Here is a 20,382-nt window from a genome sequence, read left to right as displayed (position 1 = left end):
TGACTTGACTGTGACGATTTACGAGTTTTTGTTGCCCTCCGGTGTAACTGCATTTAATTTTATTTCTTTTTTTTTGGTTCCTTCTTCCGTTTTTTTTTAAAGGTGTACTGTTGAATTTATAGCTCTATTTTTTTAATTAACATTTATAATAATGATAACTTTCTATGTCAATCATAAAATTCCTGAATGACTTGTGACTTCAAATACTGAGAAATTCAGTTAACTTTTGAAAATATTAAAATATTGCAGCAATATCTGCTTAATGGGAAAAAAATGTATGATTAAATGATGAAATTATTTTTTAGTAATATCATTACGAAATCTATGATCAGCTGTACTTAATGTAAACTGATGTATGCAGTTCCCCAAATGACCACCAGGCGGCAGACAACTCTCAAGATTTAATGTATAATGCAAAACATATTATAACCATATATTTATGAAGAAATTCAAGATGATCATAGCAGATTTAAGAAATTTTAACTTCTTAATGTTTAATTTTAATTTTAATGGTTTAGTGCATTGTACAAAAAATGTGTTTGAAAAAAACTGTATTGTTTATCATTTGTAGTGTTTTTAAAAAAAAAATTTTTAAAAATTGATCAGTTATAGCTTTCTTATGTCAGCGTGTTAGGACAGCTGTAGTTACTCAGTTTGACCACTGGAGAGCAGATTAATAAAGACCGCAATACATTACTAATAACACATTTACAATGAGTTGATATTCATTATTAATTTTATTAATCGAGTATTTATATTTATAAAAATGATCTGTGCCATAAATGTAAATTGTGTTGCAGTTCCTGATTGTAATTTTCTGTGTGTTAATATTTAATTGTTATAAGATAAGATAAGATAAGACTTTAATCCCACGGTGTGGAAATTTTTGCATTACCTCAGCTCAGGTACAGATAGCAGAAGGATAATACAGAAAATACAAATAAAATACAAACAGTAAGATAATACACTATATACAACGGTAGCATACACAGTATGTGATTATGGATATGGTTGTAGCAATATGCAAGACATAAACTATAAACTACATAGTTATAACATAATTTTTCTACCACTATTATTCCTATATAAGTAATAGATATCTATAAGAATAGACATGTACACGCATACTCACATGTAATATGAGTGTGCATCTAAATATACAGCATCTAAATATACATATACATACACATATACCTGCACACGTCCATACACATAGAAAGTGCATTATGCATGAAGTGACCGTGTTTTTTTTATTTCTCCATAAAAAAATGTTGATTTTTCTGTTTTTATTTGTGTTTATTAATTCTTTGATAATTTGTGGATATAAACAACTGAGTAAAAAGCCATTTTAAAACGTTATAGCGACAATTTTATCCTCGTGACAAGTTCGCCACTGTTAAGACAACCATCAGCCCACAGAGACACTTCCTGTGAACTTCAAAATAAAATCAGCGAGGCTTTACAATGTCCACTGTGTGACAGTAGAGGGCAGCATACGGCGCCTTAGCGACACAATCGCTAGAAGAAGAATAAGCTCGCGATCACGAAGAAGAAGTAAACCCGCGATACTGAAGAACGTAGTTTTAGTTCAGAGTAATAACGGAAACTGGGGCTGATTTTAAGCAATATTATTCTTGGACGTGAGTAATACCCGCCGGAAACATGAAGCGTGTTTGTAGATGTTCGGGAGCGACGTTATAACCGGATAAAACCTCCACAGTTTAAATGTGGGACACTGAGAAGCTGCTTCGTGGTTTGTGAGGAAAAGTCTGAGAAAATGGAGGAAAGTGCGATGGAACCGGACTCAGTGGAGATGTCTGGATCCGGACCGAATCCCGGGGTCGCTGAAGCCTGGGAAACCGTCACTGCGGCGCTGGTGAGTGGCTTCCCACTCTGGACACCTGCATCTAAGTGACTGTAGCATAACGAGCAACCGAACTCCATTCAAAAATCTCTCGATTTAACGTTTTGTTGGTCGTAGATGTGGTTTGTTCTCAATTTGAGAGGTTTTAAGACGTTACATTAATCAGGAGAAGTTTTCGGTTAAATTCTGCTTGTATGTGTCGATGTCTTCTTAATGGTCTTAATCTGTGTTGTTTCCTCTGTCTCCTTCCTACTGAGTTCATTATTAATCTTCAGAAATTTAAAGTAAACTGTGACGTGATGTCCATAAACAGCCAAACTTACAAGTTACAAAATAAAGGGAATAAAAATGAACACAAAGGTGAAACAAGTGTGTGAAAAAAACGAACTTTCACAGTTAGAGAAAGACCACAAAGCAACACAATCAACACAAATTCAACTGTAATAAATGTAAAATGAACACAGATTAATAAAACAAGTGCAAAGTGACAAAAGGAGTGCACAGAGACACGGAGCAAGATGCAGATCGGGTCAAAAAGAAGCAAAACAACTACAAAGATTAGGCAAATTGAACAAAAGACCAAAGCTGAGACACGAACTCGGCTTTGGTCTCCTCCAGTCTCGTAGTTTTGCTCCTTTGTACGACTGTTGAGGGTCATTGGTCAGTCTAAGAAATCCAAACTGAAACTCGCTGTGAAGAAACCCTGTCAGCCATCACCAGCACCTGTGCATCCAGGTGAGGCTGTGTTTGTGTAACTCTGTGTTTTGGTTGCGTTCAGGTGTCTCCGGTAAGCTCGGGGTCGGAGCAGAGCCTCTCAGACCTGCTGGCCCTGCTGAATGATCAGGGTCTGGGCCGGCTGCTGGGCAGCTGGCTGCTGGAGACGCTGCAGATGCGTCTGTCTTCCTGTGTGGTTCCCGAGTTCTGGTCTGGCCTCAAGCAGCCAGAGAACGAGATGGAGGAGAAGGACAGGGTCTGGGTTCTGCTCACGGCTTTCAGGACTCTGCTGGACCGGCTCGAACCTTTTCTGGGTGAGTGGACCGTCAGAGAGTTAATGGGTTTTCTCTATGAGCAGCATTCAGACTTCTCCTCCTCCTCCTTACAGCTGGCTTGGAGAAGCTGGGGGCGTGGCAGGATGAGGGCCGTGGAGGTCTGTGTGGCCCAGGATCCAAAGCCCTCAAGCAGCGAGCCTTCACCACCATCAGGGCCCTCCTCCTCTTCTCCCCGGCTCCCGTCCTCCAGGAGCGAGTGCTGGAGTTTTACAGCCGGACCTTTTCTGTCTACATGAACCGGGAGGGGGGCAGCGAGGACGCCACCGAGGCTCCCGATGGCCCCGAGGGCGGGGCCTGCCGGGGCTGCTGGGTTCCCGTGCAGCAGTGCTGGTGTCAGCAGGCCCTGGAACACCTGCAGGAGCTCAGCCACATCCTGTGAGTCAGGCTTTTTCAATTTGAAACAATTGATGTAACCAGGCAGGAAGTCGGCATAATTTCTCTGAATTTTCAGAGTAAAAAAAAATAATAATAAAGTTGTGAATAAAATAATAATAATTTACTATATAACAAATATAATAAATCGTAGATTATTTCTAACAGTTTTCTTTACGATGCTGAAGCGTGGCTCGGATCAGCTGTTTGTTTTCTGTTGGTCTGAAACACTGACGTCTGATTGGTTGTTTCCAGGTCGAAGCTGCAACTGCTGGAGTGGGTGAGCTCCGAGGCCGTCACCACCATCCTCCACAAGCTCATCGAGATGCGGATGGAGCAGCTGTGCCGGGGCGAGTACGAGCGCTCCTTCCTGCTGGAGTTCCAGGAGGTGAAACATCTGCAGCATCTGTCAATGCCGAAACTCGCTGTCACCTGCTCTTTATTTACAGAGTGTGTGTGTGTGTGTGTGTGTGTGTGTGTGTGTGTGTGAGAGAGCAGTGGTTGGAGCTGGTGCTGGGCTGGCTAGCTAAAGTATTTGCCAGTGAAGTGGACGGAGACGCCGCTTCGCTCCCAGTGGCCCCCGGCGGTCTCGGCGTCCAGGTGGTCCCGGGCGGCGGCTCAGTGCTGAAGCAGTGGAGGTGCCACATGCATCAGTTTTTCTGCAGGATCTACGTCAACATGAGGATCGAAGAGCTCTTCAGCATCATCAGAGGTGAGAGTCTGCAGCAGGTTTACAGATCCGCCAGGCTGAACTCTGACCTCTGAGCCGTGATTACAGCTAAGACTCTTTAAAGTCTTCTTTGCCGCGGAGCTCTCGTTTCCTCTACAGCAGCGTTTCCTCTCATCGCTTAGAGCTCAGCTCGAGTCAGGACGACAGAGCGTTTCAGCTAGCCACCGCTATAGAACAGGGACGTCAAACATAAGGCCTGTGGGACAGAATCGGCCCGGGAAAGAATCCAGTCTGGTCCACTGAAAGGATTAGAAAAAAATAAAGGAGGGCGCATAAAGTTTGGACTTTGTATAAAGATCTCCCCGGTGGTCATTCATGCTACGACAAAGTAATAAAGTAGTAGATAAACATTTAAAACTTCTAGTTTTTCTGTCATTTAATCAGTGTAGACGTTTATGTTTGTAACGAAGCCACAGTAATAAACAATAATAATTATAATAATTCACCTAAATCTCCTCTCATTTTAAACTCTCTTTGACTCTTGTTCTTTCTTTCAGATTTCCCAGAATCCAAAGCTGCTATTGAGGATCTGAAGTTCTGCCTGGAGAGAACCAATCAGAGACAGCAGCTCCTTACTTCGCTCAAATCTGCCTTCGAAAGCCGCCTGCTGCACCCGGGTCAGTTTCTGTTGGGGTTTATTTTTCTGATCTGATGAGACGCTGTGGGAGATTTTTTAAGTTAAACACAATTCAACATTTAAAGTCAGGATTAGAGAAGAAAACAACAACGAGATGAAGGTGGAGGAGGAGGAAAGCTCAGAGGAGGTTCAGTGAGGTGGTGAAGGAGGACGTGCAGAGGGTCGGTGTGACAGGAGGAGGTGGAGGCAGACATTAGAGCTGATGCAGCTGTTTAAAAACAGCATTTGTTGATTTGCTCATTTTGAAGCTATTTCTCAGCTCGTCGTGCACACGTGCAATTTCTCAGATCATCCTCATCATCGTGTGAGGAAGCTGGTCTCCATGGTAATGTCTGTGAAACTGACTGATCTGTCTGCAGGCGTTCACACGTCGGACATCCTCACCGTTTACATCTCGGCCATCAAAGCGCTCCGAGAGCTCGACCCGTCCATGGTCATCCTGCAGGTCGTCTCCCAACCGATCCGCAAGTACCTCAGGTGAGTCCAAGTAGGCGCCGACGGGATTCGCTTTCAGTCCTGCTCTGATCTTTTGGCTCTAATTGTGCAGTTTTTTGTGAGTAAAGTTCTACAGGGAGTGCAGAATTATTAGGCAAGTTGTATTTTTGAGGAATAATTTTATTATTGAACAACAACCATGTTCTCAATGAACCCAAAAAACACATTAATATCAAAGCTGAATGTTTTTGGAAGTAGTTTTTAGTTTGTTTTTAGTTTGAGCTATTTTAGGGGGATATCTGTGTGTGCAGGTGACTATTACTGTGCATAATTATTAGGCAACTTAACAAAAACAAATATATACCCATTTCAATTATTTATTTTACCAGTGAAACCAATATAACATCTCCACATTCACAAATATACATTTCTGACATTCAAAAACAAAACAAAACCAAATCAGCGACCAATATAGCCACCTTTCTTTGCAAGGACACTCAAAAGCCTGCCATCCATGGATTCTGTCAGTGTTTTGATCTGTTCACCATCAACATTGCGTGCAGCAGCAACCACAGCCTCCCAGACACTGTTCAGAGAGGTGTACTGTTTTCCCTCCTTGTAAATCTCACATTTGATGATGGACCACAGGTTCTCAATGGGGTTCAGATCAGGTGAACAAGGAGGCCATGTCATTAGTTTTTCTTCTTTTATACCCTTTCTTGCCAGCCACGCTGTGGAGTACTTGGACGCGTGTGATGGAGCATTGTCCTGCATGAAAATCATGTTTTTCTTGAAGGATGCAGACTTCTTCCTGTACCACTGCTTGAAGAAGGTGTCTTCCAGAAACTGGCAGTAGGACTGGGAGTTGAGCTTGACTCCATCCTCAACCCGAAAAGGCCCCACAAGCTCATCTTTGATGATACCAGCCCAAACCAGTACTCCACCTCCACCTTGCTGGCGTCTGAGTCGGACTGGAGCTCTCTGCCCTTTACCAATCCAGCCACGGGCCCATCCATCTGGCCCATCAAGACTCACTCTCATTTCATCAGTCCATAAAACCTTAGAAAAATCAGTCTTCAGATATTTCTTGGCCCAGTCTTGACGTTTCAGCTTGTGTGTCTTGTTCAGTGGTGGTGAGTCTTTCAGCCTTTCTTACCTTGGCCATGTCTCTGAGTATTGCACACCTTGTGCTTCTGGGCACTCCAGTGATGTTGCAGCTCTGAAATATGGCCAAACTGGTGGCAAGTGGCATCTTGGCAGCTGCACGCTTGACTTTTCTCAGTTCATGGGCAGTTATTTTGCGCCTTGGTTTTCCACACGCTTCTTGCGACCCTGTTGACTATTTTGAATGAAACGCTTGATTGTTCGATGATCACGCTTCAGAAGCTTTGCAATTTTAAGACTGCTGCATCCCTCTGCAAGATATCTCACTATTTTTGACTTTTCTGAGCCTGTCAAGTCCTTCTTTTGACCCATTTTGCCAAAGGAAAGGAAGTTGCCTAATAATTATGCACACCTGATATAGGGTGTTGATGTCATTAGACCACACCCCTTCTCATTACAGAGATGCACATCACCTAATATGTTTAATTGGTAGTAGGCTTTCGAGCCTATACAGCTTGGAGTAAGACAACATGCATGAAGAGGATGATGTGGACAAAATACTCATTTGCCTAATAATTCTGCACTCCCTGTATATGAGTTTAAAATTCGACGTCCCGAGCAGAGGCTCAAACGTCCGTGTTGTGTTTCAGGACCCGGGAGGACACAGTGAGGCAGATCGTAGCCGGTCTGACTGGAGATGCAGAGGGCTGCACCGACCTTGCCTCTGAGCTGTCCCGAGGAGACCCGGTGACTCTGGAGATGCAGGACAGCGATGAAGAAGGCAACGACCCCGAGGACTGGACTCCAGACCCGACCGATGCCATGCCCGGTCAGTGAACGCACCGTGCTGACCGCAGAGAAGGAGACCGCAGATGAAGAGAAAGATCTTACTCGTGTGTTTGTTCTCAGATAAAATGGGCTCGAAGCGCCGCTCGTCCGACATCATCAGCCTGCTGGTCAGCATCTATGGCAGTAAGGAGATCTTCATAGATGAGTACAGAGGCGTGCTCGCCGACAGGCTGCTGCAGCAGCTCAACTACAACACGGCCAGGTACGACCGCACCAGCGCCCGGCTTAAAGATGAGAGAAAGTGTTGGTATTTTGAACATGTCGGGTCACTGATAGCAAAGTAAATGCTGCCTAAACTGTCCCAAGATCCTCACGCCTGTCCTGTTTTCTGCGTCTTCAGGGAGATTCGTAACGTGGAGCTGCTGAAGCTGCGGTTCGGCGAGTCTCACATGCATTACTGCGAGGTCATGCTGAAGGTAAACATCTGGAATATGGATCGTTAACCACATATTTGAGGACATTCCCTGAAAGCATGAATTTCTGAGAACGTGATTACCTGATGGGTGCCTGTGTCTGCAGGACATGGCGGACTCTCGCAGGATCAACAGCAACATCCGAGAGGAGGAGTCGAAGCTGAGCGAGGAGGAGCAGCCGCCGCTGCCCCTGTCGGCCATCATCCTCTCATCTGAGTTCTGGCCCACGCTGAAGGAGGAGAAGCTGGAGCTCCCTCCTGTCGTCTGCCAGGCCATGGAGGCCTACACCCACCGCTACGAGAAGCTGAAGGTGGAGTCTCCGGTTTCGTTTGCAGTAGAAATCAAATGCACAGCTGCGCTTTTATCTGCTGATTCGAGTCCTGTTTGTGTTTCAGGCCATGAGGACGCTGAGCTGGAAGCCTCACCTGGGCTCGGTCACTCTGGACGTGGAGCTGGAGGACCGCGTCCTCACCAACCTCACGGTCTCACCCATCCAGGCTGCCACCATCATGTACTTCCAAGAGAAGAGTAAGAACTCTCATTTCAGAGCGCTTTCATGCTGTGAAATGTAATTCTGCGATCACCCCTGATGTTTTCCTGACATGGTGGATGTCAGGCTTGTAAACTATCGGCTCCGACATCGATCATTACGCTGCGTGGAGTCAGGGGGAGATGCAGTTTGATCGTTGTGTACCTGCTCGTCCTCTCAGGTTCTTGGACGCTGGAGGAGCTGAGTGTGAAGCTGGGCGCCCCGAAGGAGCTGGTGCACAGGAAGCTGGCTCTGTGGCAGCAGCAGGGCGTGCTGAGGGAGGAGGCGGGCGGCCGCTTCTACGTGGTGGAGAAGGGTTCGTCGAAAGAGAAGCTGGACAGAGGCGTGATGCTGATCGACAGCGACGAGGAGAGGGACTCCAACACCGCCACGCAGTCCGAGCAGAGGGAGGAGAAGCTGCAGGTACGCACGCACTTCATTCATCCTGCTGTTTCAGGATTATTTACTTAGTTACTTTTAATACTTGAAACCTGGCACCTGGTGATGTGCCACTTCTTTTCAATCATTATAAAAATCACTTAATAATGAATGACGGTCAGCGTTTTAGGATTACTGGTCACAGTTATTTTAGCTATCATGTGCTCCATAAATCATGAGCTTATTGTTGTGGAGGACTTGGTGCACCCACATGATCCCAGGAGGGTAACTCATCCCTGGTAGGGTCTCCTAAGGAGGTCGCTCATGGGAGAGCGCCTGAGAGCCGGGATCTTAGCCATTGAGGCACAGCTGTGGACCGCCCACCTCTTGTGGGAGGGGCCGTAGGGGTTCAGTACATTGTGAATTGCGTGGCGTACGTCTTAGCGGTCTGGAACATCACCTCTCTGCTGGGGAACCAGCTCGAGTGAGCGCTTCAGGCTGAAAAGTTCCAGCTCGTTCTAGTCTTAAACTCTTACAGTAAGCACACTGGGTCTCTGTCTCTGCAGCTGTTCTGGGCCTACGTCCAGGCCATGCTCACCAACCTGGACACCATGACGCTGGAACGCATCCACACCATGCTGCGGATGTTCGTCGACACTGGACCCGTCGTCACGGAGATGGACGTGAACGAGCTTGAGGCGTTCCTGCAGAGGAAGGTCAGGGATCATCAGCTCATAATGTCCGGCAATGTCTACAGGCTGCCCAAATCCAACTGATGACTGTGCTGCGTTCAAGTGCGTCGGGATATGTGGAACATTCCAGCGTTTGTTTTGCTCTCTGCGGGATTTTTACTAAAAGGGCTCATGGAGTAAATATGGAACAATTCTAACTTAAATTTCCTGGATTTTTCCATATGATGTGAAAGCGGCATGGATTTAAAAGAAGAAAAAAGACGAAGAAGAAAAGCAGTGTTTGTTTTTCAAAATAAAAGCACTTCCACTCCTTTGTTAAGCATCAGTACAGACAGACTTCATGCTGCACCTGGAGATAAATGTAAAGGTTTTTGGTGAACACTGATGTGTAAAACTGGTTTATAAAAAGAATCATTTCAAAACCACTTTAGTCTGCAGTTTGTGCCTTTTTCTTACAGCTGCAGTTCTTCCCAAAGTATAGAACAAACATTTCAGCCTTTCCAGGTTCTCTCTGAGAGATGAAAACACGGGAGTTTATTTTGCAAACCACAAGAGGAAGTTGTCTTTGACAACAAACACCAACACCTGCAGTTCCTTTAATGTCCAGCAGAGGCTCCTGCAGTGAGTCAGTCCCCATAGACTCCCATGTTAAAACTTTACAGCAGTAATAAAAACGTCTGACACACTAACTGTTTGGTCTCTGTAGATAATTTCCCCCTTCATAACACCTGTACAGGGGATGATGTTTTTATAACTCACCTGTTTAGGTTTGCATTGTTAGGGGCGTGGCACAGGTGACTGTGGCTGTCTGCTACGCTTCACCTGAGCTGGAACTCTGGGCCGTGTTTGTGCTGCTGCAGCCTTTTGGGGCATTTTAACGACATCATCTAACCAACAATATGGCTGCTGTGAGGTCACTATACTAAAGGCAAGTGAAATTCTAGGATTTCATTGCATATAGTCTCATCACTGCACACAGAATCACTGAATTTATTGCTTTTATTGTATTTGGACACATTTGCTTGGCATCAGATTTACATTAAAACATGTTTTGGGCTCGTTCTGTAGGCTGGGATTACTGGCCTCATTCAGACTGAAATAAGGCATACAGACAGTTTGTACTCATCACACACGTTAATGTCACAATTGAACAAACAGCTCCCTTTCACTGGTTAAATACATGTTCTGTATTAAGAAAAAAAAACTAAACAGTGGTTTAAGACCAAAGTTAAAGGACCATGCTGGTGTTTTTTTGCATGTTTTAGTTCACTGCAAACACACATGTAGAGTTTCTCAGTGTTTCTCCCTTTTTCCCACTAACATGAGAACTGGCGATTAAAGACGTGGAGCGTGGCTTTCATCTTCCACGTGTCACAGAAGGTAAACAGGAACAAACTGGAAACAAATCCCTGCAGTTTGACTTTAGCTTCAGTGAAACCTACATACAACTATAACCTGTCATTGTGCAGGGGAGGAAAGGTCGTGAGGTCATTATTTTCCCACTTTCAAAACCTCTGCTGATGAGGGGCAGCCAATCAGAGAAAAACTGACTTAACAGGGGAGAAGCTATCGGCTTGTTTCAGACAGGATGAAGCCTGTCTGAAACAATCATGCAAAGCTGCTTTAAAAACATGGAGGAAACGAGCAGAATCGCAGCACTTTAACATAAAAATGGATTCTCCCTAAAGAGCTGTGCAGCTGTGGTGGGAGCACAGACTCGACATGTGACCAAATCTCAGGGTTTTCCATCAGGACGCATTATTGACTGACGCAGTGCCCAAACAAACACGTTTCACGGCAAAAAGGTGGAACGTGTTTGATTGGTCACCACAGAAGTCCCCGGCTCGTGAGCTCAAGCATCGGCGCCATGTTGGTGGAAAGTTCTTTGGCTACATGTGACCATAAACTAATTCCGTCTTTGGAGAGATGAGTCATAAAATAATCAGTTTTAATGATGAAATCAGGTTTTGTTTCCTGCTCATTGAGGTGTTTGAAAATTGTAATCTTTCGTCACTAGGGGTGAAGAAGAAGGCGGGATATATGTACGCTCAAGAGGTTCAGACCAACTTCCTGTTTTGTGGTGTAACTTCAATTAGACAGTTTTAAAGGTGCTGATGATCAAACGTCACACACCTCCTCATAAACCAGTGTAGCTCAGACTGAACGAGTCATTTAAGGCGAGCTCAGGAATCCACTCGTATGAATAAACGTCACAGAAAATACATTTTTTCTGGTTAGCATCCACAAACCAACCTGCACGTTAGTCACTCTTTAGCTTCAGTCTAACAAACATGGAACGCTGCAGTGTGGTTAGAAAAAAAAAAAGCATAAACACCAGAATGATCCTTTAGGTCATGTGACGACCTGGCTGCTACTTGCATTCAGTGCTGGCAGACTGTAGACCCTCAGGTACAGTGAGAGCTACAGCCTGCTGTGCTGTAGCTCCACACTTGCTAACATTCAAATCTGCAGTGAGAGACGGCCTCTAAGGCACAGAGTTCAGTCTCAGCCGAATGCCGTGGGCGGAAGCGGCGTCTCAGCAGCATTTCCTCCCTCTCTTCCTGCGGTCTCGGTCTCGCTGGGCGTTGATGTTCACCGTGTCCTTCTCCCGCTCCCGCTCCCTCTCCACTCTGTTCTGGCTCTCCTTCTTGGCCCGGAGCACCATGAGGGTGAAGGCCATGAACATCTGAGCAGAGCAGCAGAAACAACACACTCAGACTTCAGGATTATCTGACGCGGCCTCGATGTCCCACCCCCCGACCCTCAAACAGGAGTGAAACCGTGCACGAAACTGTTTGTGTCACTGAAGACATTTTAAAAATAAAGCAAATACTCTTGGATAGAAATAACAGGAATGACCACATACAGTCACATATGATCCTGCCTTTACTTTAGTCTCGGTTATTAAAACACGAGTAAGGACATGAGTCTAGTCTGAGCTTTCCATCGTGAATATTTGTACCTTGGAGCTCTGAGGTCAGTCACAGTGTCCCTGCTGTTGTTTGTGTTTATCAGCAGGATTGAGGACAAACCGCCATCTCTGCCGTTACCAAAGTCTCCCTCTGTCTGCTCGGAACTCTTGGCGTGCTTTCGTTCCATTTTTAAAGAAACTAAACAGCTTGAAAACAGACCCCTCCTCCTCATCGTTACCCTCTGCAGTGTAATAATGAGATGATCTTCATCTGCAGGGCTGGACCGTCCGGTATGAAGGAAGCCGCTGCATTAAACCTGCAGCGCCATCGCATTACGAGACACTTCTGCGTCACTGTGCCTGGATGACAGCAGTGAAACAACACTGCACCCATCAGGTCACACTGAGAACTACAACACCACGCTCTAATCTTCATTACGAGCCTGTCATTAAAGGATTCACTACCAACCTTACAGACAAAACATTAAGAACAAAGACTTTTAACCTTTTAATGGGAAAAAACTGCACATAAAAAAAATTTTTTAAATCAGAGGATGTTAATCATTTGAAGCTTCGCCTCACCTCTTCAACATTTATGTTCTCTTTGGCACTCGTCTCAAAGACACGGACACCCACAGACTCCCCAAAACGCAAAGCATCCTGGGTATCCACCTGCTTCTTGGAAGGGTCGTCATTCTTGTTCCCCACTGAGGAAAGAAGGAAAATCCATCTTTAAACTCTTCCTGCAGACGTCCTCTCTCCTCAACCAGGGTGAAACTCAAATGCACCATAAAAAACTCAGCATGCAGAATTATCTGCAATTAATATGTAAAATAAGATATTAATAACTGATGCTGCAGGTCTGAAATGAATCACAGCAACTTTTAAGTGTCAGTGTTGATTGATTGAAACTTGATTTAGTTAATGGGCTGCAAACAATTTCACCTCCCCAGAGTCAGACCTGCAGAATAACCTTGCTTTTTAAAATTAGTAGAAAAACCTTCACATTTACTGAACCTGAGAAATCTAAAAAACACATGAGTGCAATAACAACAGTTTGTCTTAATAAACATTTCACAGTGGATCAACAAAAGGACAAAATTGTTTATGAAGACTCAGCGGACGGTACTTTCAGCATTTCACCATCAGGAATTTAAACTGTTGGTGAGAGCAAAGAGACTCTCCTCACCAGAAATCTGCCTGCATGATATCATAAATAACATATTCGAGTTTAAAAAAATAAAGTTCCAGCTTACTGCACCATGTGGACTTTAATGTCCAGACTTGGAAAATTGAGTTTGGATATGTTTTAAAGCGGATAATGGAGCTGAATGAATTAAGCCGCATCTTTAACAAACTGTACGTCACCTGGAAGCAGACGGAGCCTCTCAGCGGCTTTCGCCACACCTGTGAGGGGGTCAGAGTTCACACTGAAACACTGATAGTCAGGATGAGTTTATGGTCGACCTACCCAGGATCTTGCAGACGTTGTCACAGTTCTGGGAGATTTCATTCAGCCACCTCTTAACATTTACGAACGACTCTGGATTTGTCACGTCGTACACGATGATGACGCCGTGGGTGTTTCTGTAGTACCTGGGGACACGTGAAGCGGAATAAACTGATGACCTCAGCAATGATGCTGCAGTGCACTGCACACAGTCATTCAGAGAAACTCGGGGGAGAAAGTTTCAGAGATCATTACGTTGAGGTGATGGTTCGAAACCTCTCCTGCCCCGCCGTGTCCCAGATCTGCAGCTTCACCCGCTCCCCATCGATGTCCACCGTCCGGATCTTAAAGTCTACGCCGATGGTGGTGATGTAGCTGCCTGCACGAGACGACACGAGAGAAAAAATAAAAGCCATCAGAGTGACGCAGACATACTGCTCAACAACGCGAGTCCAGACACACAGCGTCGTACTCAAATAACAGCGATGACAGGAAAACACACTGTGCACTGTGGAGTCAGTTAAAAGTTAAATACCTTTAAGTGTGTGTGTGTGTGTGTGTGTGTGTGTGTGTGTGTGTGTGTGTGTGTGTTCCCTGCTGTTGCAGCTGCAGGCCCTTGTTCCCTGTAACCCCCGCACCAACTCCACCACTTCAGATGTTTTGGCGTCCTGTCAGGAGCGCCTGGCTCAGTTCCACTCGCTCCACCCGTTTACATCCTCTCCCCGCCTTCGAGGACTATATTTGATTCCAGCAGTATGTGGGAAAAACTCAGCTCCAAAACCTCGATATTTCCCCACAGACTACAGAAACGTGGCCAAGGCTCCAAAACGGTCTCTCAGACGGGATCACAGCTGGCTGTCACACTGACCATCTGTGGCCGCAGCTACAGCCCACTGAACCACCACCACCACCCCAGCTTACATGTTTGTGATTCCAGCAAGAAAAAACTGAGCCGTGTGTTTTTGGCTCCGTCCTCCAGCCGTCATGAGAACTTTTGGTCAGTCCCGTCAGGGCCGGACAAACCGTCCAGTGACACGCTTTAATCGACCGTAAGATGCGTGTTCCACGGAGCCGCCTACACTTTGTAAACAAGCCTGAGTGAGAATGCTGCTGGTAGCGCTTCATAACTAATAACACATTCAACAACCACATTTCTCCAACACCTGAGCTTCCTGTTATGAAACAGTCAACAAATAAAAAACTACAAACTGTAAATAAACTTTGGACTCTTGTTAGAAAATGCCAGACGCAGTCACTTCCTCTGCTGGGATCAAACTCGTCTTTACAGCCTGATCACTTTGAGATTTGGCTCACGAGAGACATTTTACACTAGTTTCACCTCTGCTTTCAGTTCAGCAACTTTCTGCTTCTGTTCCACGTCCTTGGCTGTGTACTCACGCTACAGAGTGAATTCAAAATGCTGACACAGGTTATTATTATTCCTAAAGAAGTGCAGTTATTGTTTGACACTTGGGTACGAGCACACGAGACCGTTCAGAGGAAATGGATGAAGCATTTAAATGTTTGATGAGGATATAGATCTGCCCCTCCTGCAGCCCCTGACGTGTTAAGACAGCTCTTATGACTCCTGGAGATGAGATGACTCCTCCTGATAAAATGCTTTTAATTCTCGGCCTATAACTGGAGTCTGCTGTGTGTTTAGTGTGAGCAGGCATCACCTTTCATGTAACCAACTCACCTGAGAAGGAGTTATCTGCGAAGCGGAGCAGGAGGCTGCTTTTTCCCACATCTAAAGGGAGGGAAAAGATCAGACGGACGAGATTAATATCTGTTTGAGTAAAGCCTATTATGTCCTCCATTGTAACTTTAGTGACAGCCACATACCAGCAAAATACACAGATGGGAGGAGGTGAGATAAGGAAAGTGAAACAACACAAAATAGGGCAAAGGTTGAACTCACACTGGACATGTGAGAAAAGCAGAGGTTCATCTGAAGAAAAAAAAACCTGACAGAGGTGAGCCGATGAAGCAGAAAGACGTCGGAATAAACGGAGAAATCGATGGGAAAGTCAGTATTCTCAGAGCATTAACGCGTTAAAGATTTCACGCCTGTAAAAACAAGTCCTGCATCTGCTTTGCAGGCTGGATGTTTGCAGCTCAAACTTGTGGTGTCTATCAAAATCAGATTCCAGAAGCTGGAGGAAAAAAAGAAAAATCATTGCTTGGTTCAATCATTTAAGCGGTTTTCCAAAACAAGACTCGACTAGACTTGTTCAGCAGGCTCGGAGACGAAGCTCGTTTATCGGGAACTAAAACCTCTGCCTGCTACACCACAAACAGATGGACGATAAATGTGACAGCATTACTCCTCACAGAAACATCTCTGCCAACTAAAGGCATGAGAACTATGTCAAGCTGAAAACTTGCAGCAGCTTCCTGAAACCGTGTTTCCATCCAGGCACGCGTCTCATGTGCAGCGATGAAATCCACCCACTGCACTAAAATAAGTTCCTGCAGGGAAGGTGACCGACAGTGACTCAGCACCTCCTGCAGGAGGCCTGACCCCAAAAGCCCTGAAACTACAACATTCGATCAATAACTGCAGCCTGCTCTCTCTAAAGCAGAGTATCAGGTTCATTTGTTTTATGGAGCTCATCTTTGTTTTACTACGAGCTTGGAGGCAGTTTGTTTTCTTGTTCTCATGCTGAGAAAGTGACATTAAACAAGTCGGAGTTTTCCTGGGAACGCACTCCCAACACAAAACCAGGCTCTGCTGAGGCCCCCGGTGCTGGCATCCCAACATGCTTTGCAGTGTTTGAACTCAAACTTTGTGCTTTCGAACAACATCTGGATTCATGAAATGTTGAAGTTTAATTATCATTATTTTTATTTAGGTACTCAGTCACTCTTACTGGTTTCAGATATATCACACCACCCCAGTCCCGGACTCTTTATTTTACCGATGACCTTTTAAACTAAAAGCTGCGCCCCGCCCCTCACGGGACCTAGTCTGCAGCCTTCAATATTCACGTCCTTTGCCCAAACCTATGGGCGGTGTTTGCTGGTGCCTTCAAAGCACATTTTATGGATTTATTTGACAGTTTAAGAAGTTTGTGCTTAAGTTTCAGTGACTGAAAATCTATTAATATATGTATTTTTGTACTATAAGCAGATATTTGGGCCCATGTGAGGCATCCGTACAGTTTATGAATTGAGCTTCCTAACCAATCTAGCTAGTGTTAATCACAGCTCAGCACTCCATCAGACACGCCCACCACAGCCGAGTCCGATACCCGAGCTGTGACGTCTTACACGTCTCTGGTTTCTGTGCTCGGTTTGAGCAGTGAGCTCTATCTACATTTCATATCTGAGACATTGTAGCACATTAGGAAACAACATCACAAAGAAAAATTTGAAATATCTGCTGTGGAACGTGATCCCCGACAGCTCTGTTTCACACAGTTTTTTCTGCTGTTGGATCTGTATGATGTCATAAAGAGGCGATCTCTCTAATCTGGAAAGCTCCACCCACCCAAAGCTCAAACCTTTGCTTTGCAAGGGGGCAGCCAATCACAAGAAAACTGATTTAAAAGGGGGCGGGGCTTAAACAGCTTGTTTCAGTCAGAGGATGAGCTGAAGGGCCGCACCGAGGCTCAGTATGATTTAAGGGAGGATTATTTTGAACTGTGAATCATGCAAAGTTGCTTTAGTTGCGTCGAGAAATTAGATTATGGCGCTACAAATAAGAACAGGTTGTCTTTCAAATGCATGTAGCCTACACTTATATTTTGCATACGTTTAGTCCTTAATCCAAACCCTGCATCTGGGCTGGCATGAGCTCAGGATTAATTTGTATGAGCTGTGCACAATATAATAAAATTAATCTTAATCTGTTTTCTAACTTTAAATCACATAAAGCTACTTTAACTGCAAGGACAAACACATGGAGCTGGGAATGAACACAGGTCCTCTTTAAAGCAAGTCTATAAAAGCAGGCAGTAAGAAGCCACTGAGTCTGTGAGGGGTCCTGAGGGCTACAACGCCAACACCTTTGAGATTCATTCATCAAGCTTCTTTCACATACAGGTGACAACCAGACCAGGTGATCGGCAAAAATCAGTTCAAACCAATTCTGAAACAAACCAGAAGCCAGGATGGTGATGGTGTGATTTCAACCAGTAAGACCTCACCAGTTCATCAGTATGGAAACGTTCCTATTAATAGGTTTATTATGGTTCTACTGGGCCACAGAGACAGCAGCCTAAATTTACTGGAAGTGTCTGTTCACACATCTGTTTCTTGCTGGGCTCCATTAAAAAAAAGAAGAAAAAAAAGAGAAGCTTTGACTGCAGATAGATGTAAACAAGTTAAAGTGTACTAACTGGAGTCTCCAATGATGAGCAGCTTAAAGAGATGATTGTAGTCTTTCCCTGCCATTTGGACGGCCTTGTTTTGGATTTCCAAGTAAAACCAGTTTCATAGGAGGAAGGTGAGCTTCCTTCCCTCCAAGTGCACATGCGGCGCTCGCCTTGTTCCGCCTCCAAACGCTGACCACCTCAAGAGTTTGTCCAGAAATCACAGGTTCGATTCCCCTTTGGGCGTGAGGACATTTCCAGTTACACTATAGTTTCAGTTCTGATGTTCACATTGTTTTAAAAGCGAAACCGCAGCAGCCGGCAGAGTAGGTGGCACTTCTCGAGAGCTCTGCATTTATGATTCACGCTCGATGGCGAGGGCCAGCACCGTGGTTCCACCTTACTTCCAGTTCCACCCAGCAACACTCCTGCGGGGGATTTCCAACAACTCCTCCACAGTTGTGTCAGTGCAGCTCCAGCACTCCTCCTCTGGATGCTCAGTCTTCACGTGTACGATTCCAGAACAGACACATTTGGCATTTTGTGGTAGTCCTGATCATAAATCCAGTTACTGCCCTCAACTCCTCAGAATTCCTCCCCCCTCCTCTTTTTGTTTTTTTTTGGTAGTTGCACTTGAAAGAAACTAAGATGTTCCTCTTTTTTAACAGCAGCGGTTACATCTGCACAGGTTTCTTTGACTCAATCCCTTCGGTTCCTCTGGTGGTTGGCTAAAAAGTCACCCGTTCCCTGTTTCATTGCACGAGGAGGGTTCACCAAAAGGAGCTAAACAAACACAAGGAGAAAAGGTAATGAGAAGTCAGACCAAATCACATCAGACTTCACAACTTTTTGCTTGCTGTGTCCCGCCTTAACTCCCTGCCTGTTACTCAAACAGCAGCTGAGTCACTAAATATAACTTCCTATTCCTGCTTTATCCACCCCCATCCAATGCCTTATCTGTGTTAGCAATAACAGCAGCTCACTGACGACCATCGTCCAGATTTTATTGTTTTTCTAAATTCTTCAGGTAAAACAGTAGAGCTGAGCTGGCTAATGCTGGGTTCGCTTTCCGTGAAAACAGGAAAGGCTGGACTTCGCTAATGCGAGCTAATCCAGCCCCAGGACGCTGTTCTGTCGTGAGTAGAGCGACGCCAATCTCCACTCCAACAAACGCAAATGTAAATATTCATAATGTGGCAGCAGAAACGATGCCTTCAACAATAAAACTACACACCCCGGAAAGTCTTGGACTGATCGTCTTTCATTCGGCTCACACCAAGCACCGAAATTTATATGTGATTGAATAAAGAAAAATAAATCTAAATTTAAAGTAACGGACTGGCTCCTTAGACTAGACTTCGACAACCATGTAAGGCACCGCAAATTATTGAATAAAAGTATAAATTACGTGCAACCTTGTGTGTCTATACATGCCGAATTGAAATATAATACATAACGTTGGAGCAAAGAAGTCCCAAATCTGTGTGACTCGGGTTTAAGACGCTTGGGCGTAGAAAACTGATGTTTTTGCTTAGATTTTGGAAGCAGTTTGGCAGATAATTCCCTGGAACATTAGAAGAGATGGCTATAGGTCTGTGGGTGGCCTCAGGTCACTGATTCAGCTTTAAAAATCTTAAATGGCCTTTACTGGCAGTTTCTGACCCGCTGCTGGGACAACACGTTCGAAAGTCTTATTGCGCGAGCGTTGTAGGTTTTGGTGGAGCGACACGCCTGACTCCATGCGAAATATATTCATTTTCCGTTAAATTAAATCAAACTATGTCAATTCAAATTTAGAGTCACTTCTGTGAACATTGTAAAAATGAATCAGGGACGTGCTTCAATACGGCACAAATAAAATAACACAGTGCTGACGTTAAACTGTAGTTTTGTTTAGAGCTCGATGGCCAAACCACCGACCTGTAGGTGGTGAGGCAAAAACGGGACAAAAATGGCAAATAAATAAATATTAACGTTAATTCAACGGGTGTAAATAAAGAAGAAAGCAATGACAGCTCGTTAAAAGGCTAAATGTGTATTTGGTACTGCGTGTACAGCTGCAGACTAGCAAGAAAACGTTCAAACTTCCAGATTTGTTCATCCAGCCTGGAGTGACGGTGTCCGGGCCTGACGCTGGCCTGCCAAGACGTCGGGAAACTTCAGTGCTCGGAGAAACTTTCAACCAGCCGCCGTTTATTTAAAAAACGAACTTACTGTGGTCATGACGCGGTGCTCGGACGGTGGGTTATGCTCACAGACCGGTGCTACACTCTGCCTTGTGCCCGTTGATTCCGCTGGATCGCCGCTCCGACGGTCTGACCGTCTCCCCGCCGACCACACCTGACTGACTGCAGCTGATGACCCACTCTCATCATCTGACGCTGCGTTCACGGTCATGTGGGAAAACCCTGCAGCCTGCAACCGCAAAGTGCACACCGACACAGAGTACTACAGCTGCTCTTTCTTTCGTTTTTTAATGTCTAATAAAATCATCGTTACTCATGTACTGAGATAAGGAGACAAAATATTTACAAAGCAACATATTGGTATAAATCAGGGGCGTCCAGCATACGACCGGGGGGGCAGATCGGCGCCACAAAAGGGTCCAATCTGGCCCCCCTGGGCTAGACACTTTAACACCCACTTGTACAAT

General features: G+C 45.0%; 2 protein-coding genes across 2 annotated transcripts; one reads left to right on the top strand and one right to left on the bottom strand.

Moving 5' to 3' along the window:
- The first annotated feature begins 1,529 nt into the window (after positions 1-1,529).
- On the top strand, positions 1,530-9,741 carry anapc2 (anaphase promoting complex subunit 2). Its single transcript, XM_031732256.2, has 14 exons — positions 1,530-1,876; positions 2,643-2,892; positions 2,967-3,288; positions 3,541-3,673; positions 3,784-3,997; positions 4,513-4,632; positions 5,012-5,129; positions 6,842-7,020; positions 7,101-7,242; positions 7,381-7,456; positions 7,560-7,763; positions 7,849-7,981; positions 8,164-8,405; positions 8,927-9,741. The coding sequence occupies exons 1-14, from the start codon at positions 1,778-1,780 to the stop codon at positions 9,134-9,136; spliced, it is 2,442 nt and encodes an 813-aa protein (XP_031588116.1). The 5' UTR covers positions 1,530-1,777; the 3' UTR covers positions 9,137-9,741.
- Positions 9,742-10,028: 287 nt separating this feature from the next.
- On the bottom strand, positions 10,029-20,122 carry si:dkey-16l2.16 (ras-related protein Rab-35). The gene is made up of 7 exons (XM_031732257.2): positions 19,944-20,122; positions 17,757-18,512; positions 15,113-15,163; positions 13,669-13,792; positions 13,435-13,559; positions 12,546-12,670; positions 10,029-11,738 (listed from the first exon to the last, which is right to left on the bottom strand). The coding sequence occupies exons 2-7, from the start codon at positions 17,809-17,811 to the stop codon at positions 11,589-11,591; spliced, it is 630 nt and encodes a 209-aa protein (XP_031588117.1). The 5' UTR covers positions 17,812-18,512; positions 19,944-20,122; the 3' UTR covers positions 10,029-11,588.
- Between the last annotated feature and the right edge of the window lie 260 nt (positions 20,123-20,382).

This window comes from Oreochromis aureus, linkage group 4 (genome assembly GCF_013358895.1).
Source record: "Oreochromis aureus strain Israel breed Guangdong linkage group 4, ZZ_aureus, whole genome shotgun sequence".
Classification (NCBI taxonomy): Eukaryota; Metazoa; Chordata; class Actinopteri; order Cichliformes; family Cichlidae; genus Oreochromis; species Oreochromis aureus.
This window is presented reverse-complemented; position numbering and strand designations above follow the sequence as displayed.

What these genes read in the sequence shown, in the direction of transcription:
- anapc2 (XM_031732256.2), top strand. Translation starts at nt 1,778, where the DNA reads ATGGAGGAAAGTGCGATGGAACCGGACTCAGTGGAGATGTCTGGATCC. An exon ending in CCGGCTCGAACCTTTTCTGG is followed by an intron (nt 2,893 to 2,966) that starts GTGAGTGGACCG and finishes TCCTCCTTACAG; the next exon opens with CTGGCTTGGAGAAGCTGGGG. An exon ending in CCGATCCGCAAGTACCTCAG is followed by an intron (nt 5,130 to 6,841) that starts GTGAGTCCAAGT and finishes GTTGTGTTTCAG; the next exon opens with GACCCGGGAGGACACAGTGA.
- si:dkey-16l2.16 (XM_031732257.2), bottom strand. Translation starts at nt 17,811, where the DNA reads ATGGCAGGGAAAGACTACAATCATCTCTTTAAGCTGCTCATCATTGGA. An exon ending in TTTCGAACCATCACCTCAAC is followed by an intron (nt 13,560 to 13,668) that starts GTAATGATCTCT and finishes ACGTGTCCCCAG; the next exon opens with GTACTACAGAAACACCCACG. An exon ending in AGAACATAAATGTTGAAGAG is followed by an intron (nt 11,739 to 12,545) that starts GTGAGGCGAAGC and finishes TGCTCTGCTCAG; the next exon opens with ATGTTCATGGCCTTCACCCT.